We start from the raw sequence: 15,053 nt of genomic DNA, 5'->3' as shown, positions 1-15,053 counted from the left end.
ATACAGGATATAACTCAGGATCAGTACAGGATAAGTAATGTAATGTATGTACACAGTGACTACACCAGCAGAATAGTGAGTACAGCTCTGGAGTATAATACAGGATGTAACTCAAGATCAGTACAGGATAAGTAATGTAATGTATGTTCACAGTGACTCCACCAGCAGAATAGTGAGTGCAGCTCTGGGGTATAATACTGGATGTAACTCAGGATCTGTACAGGAGAAGTAATGTAATGTATGTACACAGTGACTCCACCAGCAGAATAGTGAGTGCAACTCTGGAGTATAATACAGGATATAACTCAGGATCAGCACAGGATCAGTAATGTAATGTATGTACACAGTGACTCCACCAGCAGAATAGTGAGTGCAGCTCTGGAGTATAATACAGGATGTAACTCAGGATCAGTACAGGATAAGTAATGTAATGTATGTACACAGTGACTCCACCAGCAGAATAGTGTGTGCAGCTCTGCAGTATAATACAGGATATAACTCAGGATCAGTACAGGATAAGTAATGTAATGTATGTACGCAATGTCTCCACCAGCAGAATAGTGAGTACAGCTCTGGAGTATAATACAGGATGTAACTCAGGATAAGTAATGTAATGTATGTACACAGTGACTCCACCAGCAGAATAGTGAGTGCCGCTCTGGAGTATAATACAGGATATAACTCAGGATCACTACAGGATAAGTAATGTATGTACACAGTGACTCCACCAGCAGAATAGTGAGTGCAGCTCTGGAGTATAATACAGGATGTAACTCAGGATCAGTACAGGATAAGTAATGTAATGTATGTTCACAGTGACTCCACCAGCAGAATAGTGAGTGCAGCTCTGGAGTATAATACAGGATGTAACTCAGGATCAGTACAGGATAAGTAATGCAATGTATGTACACAGTGACTCCACCAGCAGAATAGTGAGTGCAGCTCTGGAGTATAATACAGGATATAACTCAGGATCAGTACAGGATATATAATGTAATGTATGTACACAGTGACTCCACCAGCAGAACAGTGAGTGCAGCTCTGGAGTATAATACAGGATGTAACTCAGGATCAGTACAGGATAAGTAATGTAATGTATGTACACAGTGACTCCACCAGCAGAATAGTGAGTGCAGCTCTGGAGTATAATACAGGATATAACTCAGGATCAGTACAGGATAAGTAATGTATGTACACAGTGACTCCACCAGCAGAATAGTGAGTGCAGCTCTGGGGTATAATACAGGATGTAACTCAGGATCAGTACAGGATAAGTAATGTAATGTATGTACACAGTGACTCCACCAGCAGAACAGTGAGTGCAGCTCTGGAGTATAATACAGGATATAACTCAGGATCAGTACAGGATAAGTAATGTAATGTATGTACACAGTGACTCCACCAGCAGAATAGTGAGTGCAGCTCTGGAGTATAACACAGGCTGTTTTAACTCGGGAACAATACAAGATAAGTAATGTTTTTAAAAGTGCAATGATGTTGATAGAATTGATGAAGCGAAGGGTTTACTTTACCCTAAAACACATGCTGAATTATCAGACTTTCTGGACTATTAGATGCCAATAATAAGATAAAATTTTCAGACTTTCACTGGAGTGATAATTTAGGAGTTCTTACAAACCTTGGAATTTATAGACTGTGCCCACAACACCAAGGATTTCCATGCTGATTGTTCCCTCTGGAGCCGACTCTCCCATATCGGGGTCGTTTGACTTTTTCTTACGCGTTTTCTTCTTTACCCGCAGAATCATGGTGGTGGTGGGGAAGCGGTTGGCACACAGGGGGTGGCAGTACGGGTCCTTAGGTCTGAAATACAGCTCAAGCCTCTTTGCGGGGTCGGCGTACACCTGTCAGAACACGATGTAAACATCAGACTATGCAAAATATCACTTTTATAGACATCATATAGAACAACGTATGTAGTGGCGATTGCCTAGCAACAGAGGCCGGGACTGGCATGTGACACCCCCCCCCCCCCCAACGCTAAAATGTAGGGTCACTACATACAGGAGAACGGCTGGGGGGTGTATACATACGCAACAGAACTTCCATTCTAGGCTGCCACCAGGAAAAAAAGATGGCGGCCAGAACAACGCTCTATATTGTGATTCTCTTGATAAAAGAGTTGGCGAGGACGTGACTGGCCGCCAGGGTCACATGACACATCGTCCGTTTTTTTATATTTAGAAAATTAGGAAAGGCAGGCGGCATCGATAAGTAAAGGATGGTTTTGTTTTTTTAATACTTTAATTATTCAGATATTAATTCTTATAATCCGTATCCGCCCCGTTTTGCCGCCGGAGATCCCGCGTTGATGAATTGGACCGACGCGCAGCGGACAAGGGTCGTATTAACCTTACAAAACCGTAGTACTTTGCATTCTGACGTCAGGACTTCCGCCAGCGTCTGGTCTGGAGTTTAGATGTGCGGCCGGCAAACCGGTAAGCGGCACTTCGTAGTCAAAATAGCGGTCGCGCTACGATAGAAGTCATGTGACTGTTACCGCTTCTTTTAGAGTGACTCACTATCGATTCGGCGCGTCCCATAATCAAGACTGCACATGAACACACACTATTTTTGCTCTTGTAGAACTACAAGTGACACAATGTCCTGCTACAAAAGACAAAGCATTCTGGGAGTTGTAGTTCTACAGCTGAGGCGGATATTTTAAGTTTTCTCATATGTATATATATGTGTATGTGTATGTGTATGTGTATGTATATGTATATGTATATGTAACGCAACACCCCTCCCCCTTAAGGTATAATAAAGAGACGGAGCCCTCACCCGGGACACCCCTTCCTCCCCGCCCAGGGTCCTCAGCATCTTGTCCACGTCTTGTACCAGCCCTGGGTACTCCACACACAACATGGGCTTCTGCTGCAGAGGTAGGGGAACTACGCCGGAGCCCTCCATGTCTTTACTACTGGGTCCGTCACTCTCTATCCGCCGTCCCGCTCAGCGACCTGCAAAGAAGGTTCCGCGGCAGAAAGGTTCCCTGCTGTTCTCGCACATTACCTTATTACAATGGCGATATCCTGCCGGCAGGAGACCGCAGTCTGGTAAAAATGAGAGAAACGTCACTGTATAGATGTATGAGGCTTGATGTATAGATACAGTGAGGACAGAAAGTGTTGTCTATAGCAACCAATCAGATCGCTACTTTCATTTTCTAACCCTGCACTGAAGAAATGTAAACTGGAATCTGATTGGTTGCTATGGACAACAGCTTCAGGTTTTGGTTATAAATGAGGCCTAGTGTGAAATTAGTTTAAACCGTCATTAACGGAACCGGATAGAATATGCGAGTATAAAATATTCCGGATTATCGGATAATAGGTCCGGTGAAATTCTACATTGTATTGCAATTATGTGCCGGAAGTTCTGGATTATCGGGTGCCAGATTAAAGGAATTGCACTCCAGCTTCAAATATTCTGACCACGCCTTTATCAGAACAGACGTAATGCCCCCATCACGGCCGCAGTGCACATTTAAAGGGTTTTCACACAAACAACATTTAAGCCCCATTGATTTGATATGCCATAAATATGTAATTTTGGCTATACGACCGCTGGGACCCCACCAATACCAAAGACTTGTGTATCCAGTTCCCCATTCCTGCTCACATAGCGGATTTTGCTTGGCGTGTCCCGCCACAAAATTATTCCTGCTGTCAGCAAAAAGATTCCTATTCCCATTCATTTCAATGGGAAGTTTGGGCGGAATCCGCCTGTAGATCGGGCAGGGCGCTTTGTCCTTTTGCTGAAACAGCTTGAAGGAAAAAGAAGGGTCTGCCTCCTATTGCAAAAAATTCCTCCATGTGAACATAGCCTTAGGGTCCTCTTACATGGGCCGTGTAGACGAGCGCCGATCCATGAGACCGCTTGTTGATTGTCACTCGTTTGCTCCTTTCATACGGAGCTAAAAAAAAACGCACAAAAAAAACTCACTTTTTGTAGTGCATTTAATAAATCCTTATTGATTTCAAGATAACATCTAGGCGTAGCGTTTTTTTTGACACTAATAAAATCCTACACGAAATGCCACAAAAACCATGGCGTTTTTAAAAACACAACAATGGTGGGTGTAAGGGCTCGTCCACGATTAACGGAATCGCTGCAGAAAATTTCTGCAGCAATTCCTCCGAAACTAGCAGGATTTCTGCTGCAGAAAAACCGCACTATTTCCTGCGTTTTTTACTGCCAAAAATTATGCCGATTTTTCTGCGTTTTTCTCAATGCTGGGAAACGGTGACATCTCCTCTGAAAAACGCAGCAACTCAGTCCACTTTCCTCAGCGGGAATCGACATGCTGCGGTCCGAAATATACGCACCGCAGGTCAATTTCTAGTCGGAAATTTTACGCAGCGTGTGGATGAGATTTGTTAAATCTCACCCCCTTTGCTGTTACTGTATTCTGCTGCATATTTTCCATCTGTGATCCGGGACGGAAAACACGCAGCAATTCCGTTACGTGTGGACAAGCCCTAAAGGGACTCTCTGGGACCAAAGCATTGTAGGACATCCTTTTTTAATTTGTAGGGGTCTGAATTCTGGGACCCCCGGCGATCAGCACAATGTATAATTCTTCTCTTGGTTCAGCAATTTGTTTTTGGTGAACTCGTCTCCGAGTTTTACCAGAGGGTGGCATCGTAACCTAAGTAAAAGAATACCCCGTACGCTGCAAGAACTTGTGCAAGCAACGCCGCTTTATAAAATGAGTCAGACTTTTTCTGGAATTACAAGGACATGCAAATTACCAGCCATTGGTTTGCGGATTACTGGTGCCAGGCAGCCTGTATTCTGCATCTGCAGCGCTGATGGCATTGCATTGATGGTCTGTGACTGGTCGACGGTAGCTGCATATTAGGGAGGCGTCCATACTACAGAGGTAGCCCATGTGGCTGCTATGGGCTCTTTAGAAAGAGAAGGCCAATTCTAGGTTAATGCAGCTAAGAACCTGAAGGGGGATGTGACCTCTATAGTTGCTGCAATGTGAGCAAATGTTAGGCCCCATGCACACGACCGTGGAAAAACTACTTAATTGTGGACCGCCATACAGTCCGTAATTACGATCCCGCCCGGTTCTATTGGCCGTGGACACCTTTCCAAAGCGCTATGGAAAGGTGCCCGTGCCATAGAACCGTGCCGGAAAATATGGAGCATGTCCTACTTTTTGGATTTTGCGGGCCGTGCTCCTTTACTTTGTATGTCCCCACTTATCGCGGGCTGTGATTCCGGGCACGGGGAATTAGGGATGGGGCACCAGGACCTTCTGGCGGATAGGAGTATAGTGGTGTCAAGTACCTGAAGGAGGACAGGGGCCCCCACTATGTATGTCACTGGGTAGAGAGACTGGCAAGAAAATCGCCGTCCCCCCAACTGGAAACTGTTGGCCACGAGGAGACCGCAAAAAAATGGCGGCCAGAAATATACATATATGGATTTTTATCAATTTGTCTCCAACATATTTAGAATATTGAACATTATGTTTTATTCTTTCTACAAAACGTTCATGTGGAGTTCCAGATGTTGTAAAACTACCAGCCCCATCGTGACTGTATACTGGGATCAGTAGTTGCCCAGCAGCTGAAGAGTCGCAGGTTGGAGACCATTAATGTACAATATAAAGATAAGTCTTATATCCTGCGCTATAAGGCTAGCGTAAGAAAGAAGATCTTGTATTTTCTTCTCAATGTCAGTAGGAGGCAAGAAAGGCTTCACTAGTCATCAGCATATTTTCCATGTACTGATACTGGGATTGGAAATACAGTGACTGCAAAGATGTTATCCCTTCAGGACACAGAAGAACCATTTTAGAATTGTCGAGAAGTGTCAAAGTATTGAAAAGGAAGAAGCGCTCAGCGTGCGGTGGATGGTAGAAAGCAGCTTTCTTTATCAGTGGCTCCCAGTATCCTATGAGGAGACTACACCCCATCCTCACCCAATTACTCAGCATATTTGACTGGGTGCAAAAACAAGGTTGAAGAAATCTCGCAGTTCGAAACGACCTCTACAAAATCGTCGGAAATAGGAACGTAATAAACAGATAACTAGAATCTGAAATAAATATCTATATCCTTTGCATCGGGGATTTTTGCAGGTAATGTCACCCACATTTTAATTTTGTGTACATACCAGACATACTTCTCTGTCTCTACGAGGGAGGCCTCTATTGCGGCCACTCCACCTCTGGGAACCTCACCTATTGGGAAAACGGTGGTCCAGCGACCCCCGTATACCAATTCCCAGCACACACTCACTATACACTTAAATGGATAGGTGGCAGCGCTCGGCTCTTTTCGTAACGGACCACAGACTCCAATGGACGCGCGGCAAACTCTACAATGAAGTGTACGGAGGATGCAGCAGCCGGAAAATAGCGACTGGGAGTCACCGGACACCGTTTTCCCGATAGGTGAAGATCCAAGAGGTGTAGTGGACGCTATAGTGGTTCCCCCTCACTTGAGACTTCCACCTTCATGAGCTAGAATGGAGAGTTAATCTGCAAAAGTGGCGCCCGCTCTGCCGGAGGCGAGCTGTCCGTGTAATGTCTAGCTGTCCGTGGCTTCCACCTGCAGAATCTGTGATGAGACACCCCCTGTGATCGGAATACCATCTGTATAGGGGCCACAATGATTCGGGGATCCGTATATTAGAAACCGATCTACTATCACTAGAGCAATATCATAAGAGATGTTAAGAAGGCGTAACATGTAAAATGCAGTGGAATTCCATTAATCTGGCATCTGATAATCCGGAATTTTAGATCTGATATCCCATCGGGTGTCAAGGAGGCAACGTTAAAGGAATCAGGGGCCTATGACGTCCGCAAATCCCAGGACCCCCTGTAATTTAACACGCTGAACCTATTCTAACGTGCGACCTGCCCTCCCCCCGTTCCTCCAAGTGATTGACTGCTCATTACCACACGTCTTTGTGGCTTTATATTTTAAGCTTTCTTAATATTTGCTGTCAGGAAATGGTTAATATCTCCAGGGTCCAGCGATCCTTTATTTCCACGGCTCAGCATTTACTCCAGGCTTCTCTGGGTGTCCTCAGATGTTGCTGAAAGATCAATTCTAAAAAACACCGGCCGACCACATCCTCAAATCCTGACAGCCACATGTGGACAGGACGATAACTCTGCTATTTCTAGATTTCCCCTTCGTTGTGCTATAGGGATTTTTTTACCCTTGTCACTAAATGTGACTGAGATGCATGACTTATACCAGCTGTACATATATAATTATATACAGAATATACCCAGGTTATACCAGCATGCTCCATATCACTATATACAGGAAGATATATAACTTATACCAGCTGTACATATATCATTATATACAGAAGATACCCAGGTTATACCAGCATGCTCCATATCACTATATACAAGAAGATGTATAACTTATACCAGCTGTACATATATAATTATATACAGAAGATACCCAGGTTATACCAGCATGCTCCATATCACTATATACAGGAAGATGTATAACTTATACCAGCTGTACATATATAATTATATACAGGAGATACCCAGGTTATACCAGCATGCTCCATATCACTATATACAAGAAGATGTATAACTTATACCAGCTGTACATATATAATTATATACAGAAGATACCCAGGTTATACCAGCATGCTCCATATCACAATATACAGGAAGATGTATAACTTATACCAGCTGTACATATATAATTATATACAGAAGATACCCAGGTTATACCAACATGCTCCATATCACTATATACAAGAAGATGTATAACTTATACCAGCTGTACATATATAATTATATACAGAACATACCCAGGTTATACCAGCATGCTCCATATCACTGTATACAAGAAGATGTATAACTTATACCAGCTGTGCATATGTAATTATATACAGAAGATACCCAGGTTATACCAGCATGCTCCATATCACTATATACAAGAAGATATATAACTTATACCAGCTGTACATATATAATTATATACAGAGGATACCCAGGTTATACCAGCATGCTCCATATCACTATATACAAGAAGATGTATAACTTATACCAGCTGTACATATATAATTATATACAGAAGATACCCAGGTTATACCAGCATGCTCCATATCACTATATACAAGAAGATGTATAACTTATACCAGCTGTACATATATAATTATATACAGAAGATGCCCAGGTTATACCAGCATGCTCCATATCACTATATACAAGAAGATGTATAACTTATACCAGCTGTACATATATAATTATATACAGAGGATACCCAGGTTATACCAGCATGCTCCATATCACTATATACAAGAAGATGTATAACATATACCAGCTGTACATATATGATTATATACAGGAGATACCCAGGTTATACCAGCATGCTCCATATCACTATATGCAAGAAGATGTATAACTTATACCAGCTGTACATATATAATTATATACAGAAGATACCCAGGTTATAACAGCATGCTCCATATCACTATATACAGGAAGATGTATAACTTATACCAGCTGTACATATATAATTATATAGAGGACATACCCAGGTTATACCAGCATGCTCCATATCACTATATACAGGAAGATGTATAACTTATACCAGCTGTACATATATAATTATATACAGAAGATACCCAGGTTATACCAGCATGCTCCATATCACTATATATACAAGAAGATGTATAACTTATACCAGCTGTACATATATAATTATATACAGAAGATACCCGGGTTATACCAGCATGCTCCATATCACTATATACAGGAAGATGTATAACTTCTACCAGCTGTACAAATATAATTATATACAGCAGATACCCAGGTTATACCAGCATGCTCCATATCACTATATACAAGAAGATGTATAATATACCAGCTGTACATATATAATTATATACAGAAGATACCCAGGTTATACCAGCATGCTCCATATCACTATATACAGGAAGATGTATAACTTATACTAGCTGTACATGTATAATTATATACAGAAGATACCCAGGTTATACCAGCATGCTCCATATCACTATATACAAGAAGATGTATAATATACCTGCTGTACATATATAATTATATACAGAAGATACCCAGGTTATACCAGCATGCTCCATATCACTATATACAAGAAGATGTATAACTTATACCAGCTGTACATATATAATTATATACAGAATATACCCAGGTTATACCAGCATGCTCCATATCACTATATACAAGAAGATGTATAACTTATACCAGCTGTACATAAATAATTATATACAGAAGATACCCAGGTTATACCAGCATGCTCCATATCACTATATACAAGAACATGTATAACTTATACCAGCTGTACATATATAATTATATACAGAATATACCCAGGTTATACCAGCATGCTCCATATCACTATATACAAGAAGATGTATAACTTATACCAGCTGTACATAAATAATTATATACAGAAGATACCCAGGTTATACCAGCATGCTCCATATCACTATATACAAGAAGATGTATAACTTATACCAGCTGTACATATATAATTATATACAGAAGATACCCAGGTTATACCAGCATGCTCCATATCACTATATACAAGAAGATGTATAACTTATACCAGCTGTACATATATAATTATATACAGGAGATACCCAGGTTATACCAGCATGCTCCATATCACTATATACAAGAAGATGTATAACTTATACCAGCTGTACATATATAATTATATACAGAATATACCCAGGTTATACCAGCATGCTCCATATCACTATATACAAGAAGATGTATAACTTATACCAGCTGTACATATATAATTATATACAGAAGATACCCAGGTTATACCAGCATGCTCCATATCCCTATATACAAGAAGATGTATAACTTATACCAGCTGTACATATATAATTATATACAGAAGATACCCAGGTTATACCAGCATGCTCCATATCACTATATACAGGAAGATGTGTAACTTATACCAGCTGTACATATATAATTATATACAGAAGATACCCAGGTTATACCAGCATGCTCCATATCACTATATACAAGAAGATGTATAACTTATTCCAGCTGTACATATATAATTATATACAGGAGATACCCAGGTTATACCAGCATGCTCCATATCACTATATACAAGAAGATGTATAACTTATACCAGCTGTACATATATAATTATATACAGGAGATATCCAGGTTATACCAGCATGCTCCATATCACTATATACAAGAAGATGTATAACTTATACCAGCTGTACATATATAATTATATACAGAAGATACCCAGGTTAAACCAGCATGCTCCATATCACTGTATACAAGAAGATGTATAACTTATACCAGCTGTACACATATAATTATATACAGAAGATACCCAGGTTATACCAGCATGCTCCATATCACTATATACAAGAAGATGTATAACTTATACCAGCTGTACATATATAATTATATACAGAAGATACCCAGGTTATACCAGCATGCTCCATATCACTATATACAAGGAGATATATAACTTATACCAGCTGTACATATATAATTACATACAGAATATACCCAGGTTATACCAGCATGCTCCATATCACTATATACAAGAAGATGTATAACTTATACCAGCTGTACATATATAATTATATACAGAATATACCCAGGTTATACCAGCATGCTCCATATCACTATATACAAGAAGATGTATAACTTATACCAGCTGTACATATATAATTATATACAGAAGATACCCAGGTTAAACCAGCATGCTCCATATCACTGTATACAAGAAGATGTATAACTTATACCAGCTGTACACATATAATTATATACAGGAGATACCCAGGTTATACCAGCATGCTCCATATCACTATATACAAGAAGATGTATAACTTATACCAGCCGTACATATATAATTATATACAGGAGATACCCAGGTTATACCAGCATGCTCCATATCACTATATACAAGAAGATGTAGACCTTATACCAGCTGTACATATATAATTATATACAGGAGATACCCAGGTTATACCAGCATGCTCCATATCACTATATACAAGAAGATGTAGACCTTATACCAGCTGTACATATATAATTATATACAGGAGATACCCAGGTTATACCAGCATGCTCCATATCACTATATACAAGAAGATGTAGACCTTATACCAGCTGTACATATATAATTATATACAGGAGATACCCAGGTTATACCAGCATGCCCCATATCACTATATACAAGAAGATGTATAACTTATACCAGCTGTACATATATAATTATATACAGAAGATACCCAGGTTATACCAGCATGCTCCATATCACTATATACAAGAAGATGTATAACTTATACCAGCTGTACATATATAATTATATACAGAAGATACCCAGGTTATACCAGCATGCTCCATATCACTATATACAAGAAGATGTATAACTTATACCAGCTGTACATGTATAATTATATACAGGAGATACCCAGGTTAAACCAGTAGTGAACTAGTTGTATCTATCTTTCTTGGTAAAGTTGGGTAGCAGCCATTATGCCTGTTATTACAGCTCCCATACCTTTCTATGGGGCTCTGTATTATGCCGCGATATGAGTGGGGAACGTATCTGTGTATAACTAGGTAGACATGCCGTTTAGGGCTCCAGGAAAGATGGGTTACAATGGTGGTGCTGCACCTGTCATGTTAGAAACTTTAAATCCCATATCTCGTCTTTGATACCCAAGGGTCAGTTATGAAACATCTGTTCTCGTCTTTGGAACTGTTTTGTTTTCTCGATGCCTCTTGGCGTAGCCCCTCCTGCCCATTAACCCGCTGACATTGCCCGCTGGCAGTTAGCAGGCGGTGAGAATAGATAAGGATATCACAGAACAGCAATGAGTGGAGTCATCGCTGCTCCACCCAAACCTCCAGATTTCTAACTCACTAGACATTCGGTATATCCTTACAGTATAGTAAGACCGTTTATTCAACTGTTCCTTAATTCTATCTCTTTCTGGGAAAGCTGGGTGACCACCAATATGACCGCCATTACAGCTCCCACAGCTTTCCCAGGCTCTAGAATAGCAAATCTTATGCAGTCATAGATACTTTCCCTCTGGTATCACGATATAACTTGTTAGATTTGTTCTTTAGGATTCTGGGAAAGCTGGGTGACAACCACCGTGGGAACTGAATGACAACCATATTTTTTGGCACTCTGCTTTTCCAGAAAGTTAGAGCGGGGATGCCAACACTCAGCTGACTCCATAACTGCAGAGTACAGACCTCCTCTGGTATTAACATCCGCACAAAAACTGTGCCCGGGAGTTTCAAGGCATGGGGGCCGAACATCACCCAGCACAATGCCAGGCGTCAGATGGAGGGGTGTAAAGCCACCGCCACTGGACTCTTCCCTATCTGGGGGTCTGATGGATGAGTTTGAGTTTGATGAATGCCAGAAGAACATTACCCATCTGACTGCATTGTGCCAGCTGTAACGTTTGGGGGGGGGGGGTAATTTGGGCTGTTTTTCAGTGGTTGGATTCTTAGTTCCAGCGAAGAGAAATCTTAATTCTTCAGCACACAAGACATTTTGGACAATAGAAGGTTTCAACTTTGTGGGAACAGTTTGGGTTTCGGCCTTTTCTGTTCCTCATGACTGCACCCAGTGCACAAGGTCCATAGAGACATGGCTGGTTGGTCGGTTGGCCGGTCGGTCGGTTGGCCGGTCGGTCGGTTGGCCGGTCGGTCGGTTGGTTGGCTCATTGGTTGGTCGGTTGGTTGGCTGGGGGAGTTTGGGGTGGAATAACTTGACCGGCCGTACAGAGTCCTGACCTCAACCCCATCCAACACCTTTGGGATGAACTAGAACGGAGATTAAGAGCCCGGCCCCCTCCCCCAACATCAGTGTCTGCCCTCACAAATGATCTTCTGGATGAAGGGGCAAAAATTCCCACAGACCCCAAAATCTTGTAGAAAACCCCCAGAAGAGTGGAAGATGGAAGATTTTTTTACTGCAAAGGGGGAACCAACTGCATATTAATGTCTATGGATCAATTACTGGGCAAACCAGTCCCTTACCAGCCAGGTGGCAACCCTTGGTATATCCTAGTGATATGCCATCCGTTATCCTGGTAGGAAAGATTAACTCCACCCAAAACATTCCTTTAGGGTCTCAGACGCTTTTTCTGTCTCCTGTTGATGCCTCCCGAAACGCCTGAAGAAAGGGCATGACGCTTCTCTGTCCCGCGAGCGTTTTTTTCCACTCGCGGGGGGGGAAATGCCTCCGTCTCCAATTGAAATCAATGGGAGGTGTTTTCGGACGTTTTTTGTAATGGTTTCCGACATCGTTTCCGTGTCAAAAACCTCACCAAAAAACTCTGTGTGAAACAAACCTCGAAGGGACAGGATATGATGCAAATGTGCCCCCGAAAGTGGGCATTTCTGAGAAGTTTTGTAGGCGGATCGGAGCAGAGCTTAAAATTGTCCCACAAATGAGGATGCAGATGTTGGGAAGTTTTACAGAATCCCACAGAACACAAATCGTGGCATGCGCCATCATGCCATATTATTGAGGCACTATACAGAAGCGCACGGGGCGCCTACGGCTCTGTACAGCTGAGGCCTATGGACACCTTGGCGCCTTTACAGGGGTTTCCAGACAGTAAAAATTTATGGCTTATCCTCCAGATAGGCCATAAATAGCTGATGGGTCGGGGTCCGATTCCCGGGACCCCCGCCGATCAGCTATTTTGAAGGGGGTGCAGCGCTTGTACAAGTGCTGCTTCCCCTTCATTTCTACTTGCTCACTGAATCGTTGACCCGCATTTAGCAATTTGGCGATTCACAGGTATTGCGGCCTTCTCACATTGAAGTGAATGGGAGTGCTGCGGCCCCTTCAAAACAGCTGATCGGGGGTCCCAGGAGTCGGACCCCGCCCCATCAGTTATTGATGGCCTTATCCTGAGGATAGGCCATCAATTTGTACTGTCTGGAAAACCCATTTAAGGCTCCGCGCACATGGCGTAGGTGTAGGTACATAGCTGTCGCTATAGGGGCTGCAGAGATAGCAGTCACCCCTGGACCCTGGTGCCTAAAGGGGTCAAAAGGCCCCTCTGCCAAAGAAGATAGGTAAATCTTTGTGTCCATGCTCAACCCAGAATGCACTGCGTATCGATTCACCAAGGGTTAACAGGAACAAGTGATTTTAATGACCCGTCTTGTAAGAGGAAGAATCTGATCTGCAAAGCAAATGTAAGGGAGGACGGACTGGATGGATAAAATGCCTCCATTCATCCTCCGGTCCTGAACAATGCAAATCTGCGAAACGGAAAAAACGAATCTGACTTTTATTAGGCTTAGAGCGAGAGCACGTCATAAAAACAAATGGAGGAGACGAAAGCCCGCGACCAGAATCCACATCTCCGGATGGCCAATCGTCTGCTGCAAGTAATAATAATACACGTATTCGGATAAATGTATGAACTACAAAAATGGAGCTGTTGCCCATAGCGACCAATATGGTACTTCAAAAATCAGAACTTTAATCTGATTGGTTGCTATGGGCTACGTCCCTTCACTATAAAAACTAGTTCTGGCAAGTTATTAATAGAAACCAATCAGATTCCTCCTTTCATTTTTCTATCATCGATCTGATTTGATAATACTCCTCCATCTTTTCTGTGTTTGATAGAGCCCATAGCAACCAATCAGATTTCTCTTTTTACTTTGCTAGCAGTGAGCTGATTGGATGGCCCTCCTTCACCTTAATGGGATGGAGCCCATAGCAACCAATCAACTTCTTTCAGTTTGCTAGAAGTGATTGGATTGTATGGCCCTCCTCCACTTTCATCTTCTTCGTGTGGAAAAAAAAAGCCCATAGCAACAAATCAGATTGCGCCTTTCATTTTGCTAGCACTGATCTGATTGGATGGTCCTCCTCTACCTCCTCCTCTTTTGTTTGGTAGAGAGCTTATAACAACCAATCCTATTTCTCTTTCCCTAGCAGTTCTGATTGGATGGCCCTTCTACACCTCTTGTGTGGGAGAGAGTTTATAGCAACCAATCAATTTCC

The 15,053-nt window shown here is 42.0% G+C and overlaps 1 protein-coding gene across 3 annotated transcripts in view; it reads right to left on the bottom strand.

The window, feature by feature from the left end:
- The window catches only part of GTF3C5 (general transcription factor IIIC subunit 5), a 30,951-nt gene extending 27,796 nt beyond the window's left edge, over positions 1-3,155 (bottom strand). For 2 of the 3 annotated variants that reach the window (XR_012850254.1, XM_075834711.1), the window contains exons 1-2: positions 2,806-2,981; positions 1,640-1,865 (exon numbers count right to left, since the gene is read on the bottom strand). Coding sequence is in view for 2 of the 3 variants with exons in the window: in XM_075834711.1 (XP_075690826.1) it covers positions 1,640-1,865; positions 2,806-2,934 (355 nt within the window). In the remaining variant the exon portion in view is untranslated. Of the gene's footprint in view, positions 1-1,639; positions 1,866-2,805; positions 2,982-3,036 lie in introns of those variants that run through there. The other variant, XM_075834712.1, reaches the window with a different exon arrangement.
- Positions 3,156-15,053: the final 11,898 nt, after the last annotated feature.

The sequence above is a fragment of the Rhinoderma darwinii genome, chromosome 8 (assembly GCF_050947455.1).
Source record: "Rhinoderma darwinii isolate aRhiDar2 chromosome 8, aRhiDar2.hap1, whole genome shotgun sequence".
Taxonomy (NCBI): domain Eukaryota; kingdom Metazoa; phylum Chordata; class Amphibia; order Anura; family Rhinodermatidae; genus Rhinoderma; species Rhinoderma darwinii.
The sequence above is the reverse complement of the archived record's forward strand: the minus strand, read 5'-3'. Positions and strand labels throughout refer to the sequence as shown.